This window comes from Drosophila tropicalis, unplaced genomic scaffold, assembly GCF_018151085.1.
Source record: "Drosophila tropicalis isolate 14030-0801.00 unplaced genomic scaffold, ASM1815108v1 contig_593, whole genome shotgun sequence".
Classification (NCBI taxonomy): domain Eukaryota; kingdom Metazoa; phylum Arthropoda; class Insecta; order Diptera; family Drosophilidae; genus Drosophila; species Drosophila tropicalis.
In genome coordinates this window covers 10,008,508-10,014,548 of record NW_027173070.1, presented here as the reverse complement: position 1 = coordinate 10,014,548, position 6,041 = coordinate 10,008,508, and the positions used below count along the sequence as shown (strand labels likewise).

General features: G+C 44.2%; 1 protein-coding gene across 1 annotated transcript; it reads left to right on the top strand.

Moving 5' to 3' along the window:
- Positions 1-3,400: 3,400 nt before the first annotated feature.
- rib (ribbon) lies at positions 3,401-6,041 on the top strand. Its single transcript, XM_068289089.1, is given in 2 exon segments — positions 3,401-4,419; positions 4,421-6,041. Coding segments are annotated over 2 exon segments (2,193 nt in total). The 5' UTR covers positions 3,401-3,714; the 3' UTR covers positions 5,909-6,041.

The following is a 6,041-nucleotide window of genomic DNA, read 5'->3' as shown; positions in this document are numbered from 1 at the left end:
TTGAACAGTTAATTTCTGCGCACTAACTAATCGGGTATACAAACTAAATTTGATGTCTCTAGCTGTCATACTTTTTAAGAAAAACAGTTTTATGTGATTCCTGGGGGCGTAAGGGGGCGTGGCCGAAATTCCAAATTACTCTGAACATGTGCATACTACACGAGTATACATACCAAATTTGGTGGCTCTAGCTCTTATAGTCTCCGAGATCTGCGTGTTCATACGGACGGACGGACGGACGGACGGACGGACGGACGGACGGACGGACGGACGGACGGACGGACAGACGGACATGGCTAGATCGACTCGGCTGTTGATCCTGATCAAGAATATATATACTTTATAGGGTCGGAGAAGCTTCCTTCTGCCTGTTACATACATTTTGGCGACTTTAATATACCATTTCACCCTATGGGTGTATGGTATAAAAATGCAGTCGCCAAAAAAATAATACAAAAAGTATAAAAAAAAACTCGCTTTACTCTTTCCATCTCTCACGCACTATACTCACACTCATGAGCAGTTGCTTTGTGGCCCGACTTCTTCTTCTCTCTCATTCTCACTTGTATGCACGCATTATGCTCTGGGTGCCAATAGCAGCGAATGCAAGCCAAAAGAGTGCAACAACGCAAAAAAAAAAAAGCAACAACAACTACAACACGACGCACGCACGCACAAGTACAGATAGAGAGAGAGAGAGAGAAAGACACTCTGTGATGGTGGTGGTGGCGGCGTATAACTGCAACTTGGCCAGAATGAGAGAGACCTAGCCTGGTGCAACAGAGATAGCATGTGGTTTTTGTAGCACAGTTTTTCCTTCTGAGTTCGTTTCCTTTTCGTACACTTCCCCTCTTTGCTTGTTTTCTTTTCGATTGCTGCGTGTGTGTGTGTGTGGTTTTCTATCCCTTTCTTGCACACCCCCGGGAAATTTTGTCTTCAATGACTTGCTGCATAAGAGCGCCGTGGCAGTTTTATTCTCTCTTATTCAAGTTTGAGCGCTCGAATCTGCAACAACGTGCCACGCAAAAAATAAAAACGTTACAAAAAAAAAAAAAAAAAATTAAAAAAATTATTTAACTTGAAATTTAAAAATAAAATTTAAAAGAAAATATTTTCAAGAATACGTGTCGCTCGACAACAACAACAACAACAAAAATTCGCGTGTGTGTGTGCTAATGTGCGTGTAAGAGAAGAGTGTGCAAAATAAAAACAACAACAACAAAACCAGTACAAAACTTAATTAAATGCAAGCATAAATAATTTTGACACAAATGTGAGAGTTTTAAGCAAACATTTAAAAAAACACAAAAATAAAAACAAAAAATTGTTTTTTTTACAAAAAATTTGTCACAAATTTTCTTCAACATTAAGAAAATCGCTTTCTAAGCGTTTTTTCTTATTTCTAAATAATTTTGTGGTAAGAATTGCAAATCCAAGTTTAAAAAAACTTTAAAACTTTTATTTACACAGTTTTATTTGAATTTATTTAATGGTTTTTTTTTTTTTAACATTGGTCACACTTTTGCCCTTCATTGAATACAACAACCAAAAACAACAATAATAAACTTTTGAAACTGGAAAATCCTAAAACCGGTTTCCAAGTGCATTTTGTGTGTTTCAATGACGTTTATTTCTGTTGTTGTTGTTGTTGCTTAAATTGTTTAATTAAAAAAAACTTTAAACAAAATGGTGGGCAAAAATAAAAAGGGCCACCAAACCCAACAAACGATTGAGCCATAAGAAAGCTTTTGGCAAGCTTTTTGGCGATCGTGGCGTATGCTTGATATTTGCTTTTTGTATAAGAGTGCAAGATAGAGAGAGAGAGAGAGGGGGGAAATAGAGAGAGACAGCTCTTGGAGAGAGGCGTTAAAGCAATATTGCTTATGGCCCTATAATGCGCTTAACTTATACCCAAAAACCAATTTCAATTTCCATTCCCATTCTCTCATTCCTTTATACTCACAAGATCTACCTGCCTTCTGTATATAGGGATCATCACGAATTTGTTGCGCAAAAAGAGGGAGCGCCTTCGCAGCAGGTTTTCCTTTATCATCATCATCATCATCATCGTCCTCGTCGTCGTCGTCATCGCTCAGACAATGGGACAATGGGTCTATAGGGATATATCTCTTGCGCATTTTCCGCACTCTACTCTAACAATAATCGATCGTTTGTTTTCCACTTTCTTTTGTCCGCTCGTTTGTCTGTATATTTGACATTTCCCTTCAGTTGTTGTTGTTGTTCGATTGCCATTATCTTTCATGGTTTTTTTTTTTTGCAATTTTTGGATCCTCCTACGAGCCGCAGTTACGGCCTATTGCCTACCTGTTGGTAATCGAAACCCTTCAAAAAAAAAAACTTCTCATCCACATACGCCCATCACACACATGCCAGTTGCATGTGTCCAACATATGCTGCCCAAAAAAAAAAAAAAAAGGAAAGGCATATGGGACGCCTATCATTACGATTCCTGTCTGGTGTCCACTTGAGGTCCACGACAAAAATAAAAAGGAAGAGAAAAATTTATTACAAGTATTTCATTTGAAATTCGACTAACAACAACCACTGCGAACCACCCTCAATACCCATGCCAAGAAGAAGAAGAAGAAGCAAAAAAAAAAAAAAAAAACAGGAAAAACAAGCCAGAAAATGAATGAAATTATTGCAAGTTTTTTTTTTTTTTTTTTGTTCGTTTACTTCCCTTCCATTTTCCAGGCGAAGCAAAAAACGAAAAAAATGAGATATATATAAAAAGTAAAGCGCGCGAAAAAGCAGCCGGAAAAATACGCGCACACGTCTTCTTTTCAAGGGATGTTTGCATATTTTTCCCCATTTTTTTATACACGTATATTCCTTCATTTCTCCCCCTCCACCTACGCCATGTTAACCTCCTCCACCTTCTTCCATTTGTACTGCTACCACTCCGCTCCTGTTTTCGGCTTTACCCCTGCCAAACATCCACGCGCTTTCACTTTTTATGGCGCATAAAACTTCACATTGTACAGGAGCGGGGGCGGCGTATGCAGAGTGGTGGGGGGTGGGGGGGTCGCTACAATTTTTAGAACCAAGATTTTCCGCACAGCAACTTTTGCAAATGGTGGAAATGGTCTCTTTCCATCTCTGTTTGCCTGGGCTGAGTTTTGAGTGGGTGGAAAGGTGACCCTCCCATTCCTCCTCCCTCTCCTATACTTTTTGTTCTCTGCTCTCATCTCTATATATACGAGATTTTTGCACACCTGTGTGAACAGGAATTAAAACCAAAAGCCTAGAGATCTCTCACTTAAAACCTTCTTAAACCAAATGAGAAATTTAGCAACCTTTGCAAAATGCTTTTCTGACATATTGTGTGAATTTCTTGTGAAATTTTTGCACAACAAAATAAGTTTCAATATAAATATTTTATATATATTCCAATTGTTTGTCCTTCTGGTTTAATTACAGGTTGAAACCCGTTGAAGTGTAAGCCTTAAACTGGCGCTCAAGGTCAGGAAACATTTATCCTCCTACTCGCCAACGCTGCTGAGTGCCGCGTTCACAAGTTTGAATAGCGTCTACCACAGCAGCAGCGATACAGCTCCAGACGAGGAGTCCTCCGATCACTCGCATATACAACGCGGCCAGCATCAGCGTCATCATCATCATCATCATCAGAGCCATCATCCGCATCATCATCATTCGCAACGAGAGTCTTCGTCGTCGTCGAGTCGCAACGAAATGGGTGGTGGCGGAGGCGGAGGTGCCACTCCCGTAGCAGCCAGCAGTGAGGGTGGCCAAACATATTGCCTTCGCTGGAATAATCATCAAACGAATTTGGTACAAATCCTTCATGCCCTGCACGAGGTGGGCAGCTATGTGGACTGCACTTTGGTTGTCGATGATGAACAGTTCAAGGCCCATCGTGTCGTGTTGGCCGCCAATTCGCCATATTTTCAACATATACTACAAGATGTTCCGCAGGATCATTGTAGCATTATATTGCCAGGTGTCAGGGGTTTCGAGATTGCTGCCCTTTTGCAATATATGTATACGGGTGAGACGACAGTGACCAAGAGTCAAGAGCCAGAAATTTTACGTACAGCCAAAGAGCTGCAGGTGAAAGGACTCTATGATAATTTGATGAAATTCAATAATAATAAGCCATCGAGTGCAGCAACATCGGCGGATGAGCGTGTCCATTATGGTCATGGCAATAGCATAGCTCCCACTTCGAGTTCCGGTGGTTCGGGTGGTAAGCCACAGAATGGCGATTCCTATGGCCATCATCATCATTCACATCAGCAGCAGCAGCAACAGCAATCGCAACATCAGCAGCAGTCCTCCTCCTCCTCGGTGATCTCAACGTCTACACATATCTCACCCAGTGCCGCCATTTCGAGCAGCTGCTCGCCCCCACCGCCAGCGTTTGGTGCCTACCAACAGCCCCCCGTATTCGAATTATGGTCCATCCGGAGCAAGTCACCCCTCCCATATTCCAGCCGGCGAGACTCCATTGACTCCCACACATGCCACTCCACATGCTGCAGCCGGTGAGGCTGGCCAATGGCCACTTTCTCCATCCGCTGCCGCTGCTGCCATGTTGAATTCTGTCTATGAGTCTGCTGCCGATATGAATCCTCTCAAGCGTAAGAAACTCTCGGCCATATCCAGTATGCTGCTCAATAGTACACGAGATACACCCATTTTGCGTAACGTTTTGGCCCAGGCTAATCCAGCGGATTCGTCACAACAACAACAGCAACCGAATCCATTGCTCCTGAAGAGTTCCTCATCATCCTCATTGGCAGAGAAGTCGACACCCCATCAGAGTGGTGGCGGCGTTGGCAACCTTGGAGGCGGTGGAGGCACTGGTAGCCATAGTTTCAATGGCTCCGATTATGGCGGTGATAAGGAACCTCTCTCTCCACACACAGATCGCTCATTCGACGAGGAGACGGGAGGTCCTGGTGGCAAGAAACCTGAATGGAAACGTTACAAGCAATATACCAGGGCCGACATGATGTGCGCCATTCAAGCTGTCCGTGAGGGCATGAGCGCTTTGCAGGCGAGTCGTAAATATGGACTACCTAGTCGAACACTCTATGATAAGGTGCGCAAGCTAAATATCACCACAGGCCGGGGAACACATCGCACTCCCAAGCGTAGTCCACCTGGAGTGGAATCTTCGGCTGCCTTCCCCTATTCCGCTGCGGCAGCAGCTGCTGCAGCCCACAATTATGGCCAGTCTGAGCTCCTGGAACGCAGTGAGCAGGTCAAGGATCATGGTTCTCATCATCCTCATCATGGCATGCCACCCACCATATCCCATTCGGCAGCTGCCCTCCTGGATCATGCATTCCTCCAGCAGGCCCTGGAGAATCGTGGCGGCGACATGGCCGGACGTGAAGCTCTCCATGCCATGGCTTTGGCTGCAGCTGCTCATGCAGCCGCCAATCGCATGTCCACTAGTCCCCCTGGTTCGGGTTCAAATGGTCATCCACATGGATCCGCAAGATCACGCAGTCCCAGCCCCAGTCCACAGCATTATGCTGAGGATCTGGAAATGCACGAGACCAAACACCACGAGCGTCTAATCAAACGTGAACGGGAACAGGACGAACGCGAAGACGTTGATGCTGACGATGAAGAGGATCAGGATCATGATCATGTTGAAGATTTATCATTGGCACGTAAAGAACGACCCGAATCACCATATTCCCCACCACCGCCACGGGCTTCATCGCCCCTGGAGGGAGCCAGTGTCATAATGCATCACTCATCGAATTCCACCTCAACCAATGGCAAAGAACACGAGGATTATCCCAATTCGGCTCAATCATCGCCACCGCCGCCGCCACCGCCATTGCCTCTCGGTTTGGGCCTTAAACGTGAGCTGTTGGGCAACGATGAAATGCAAACACGCACAGACTGATTGATGCTCACCATGGCCTGGCAGTATGCAAATGATAGCTACGATTCCATATGCTAGGTCAACACCACCCCACCACATCCTCTTTCTTTATATACTATTCATATACATATAATTATATATATTTAAATGGTTA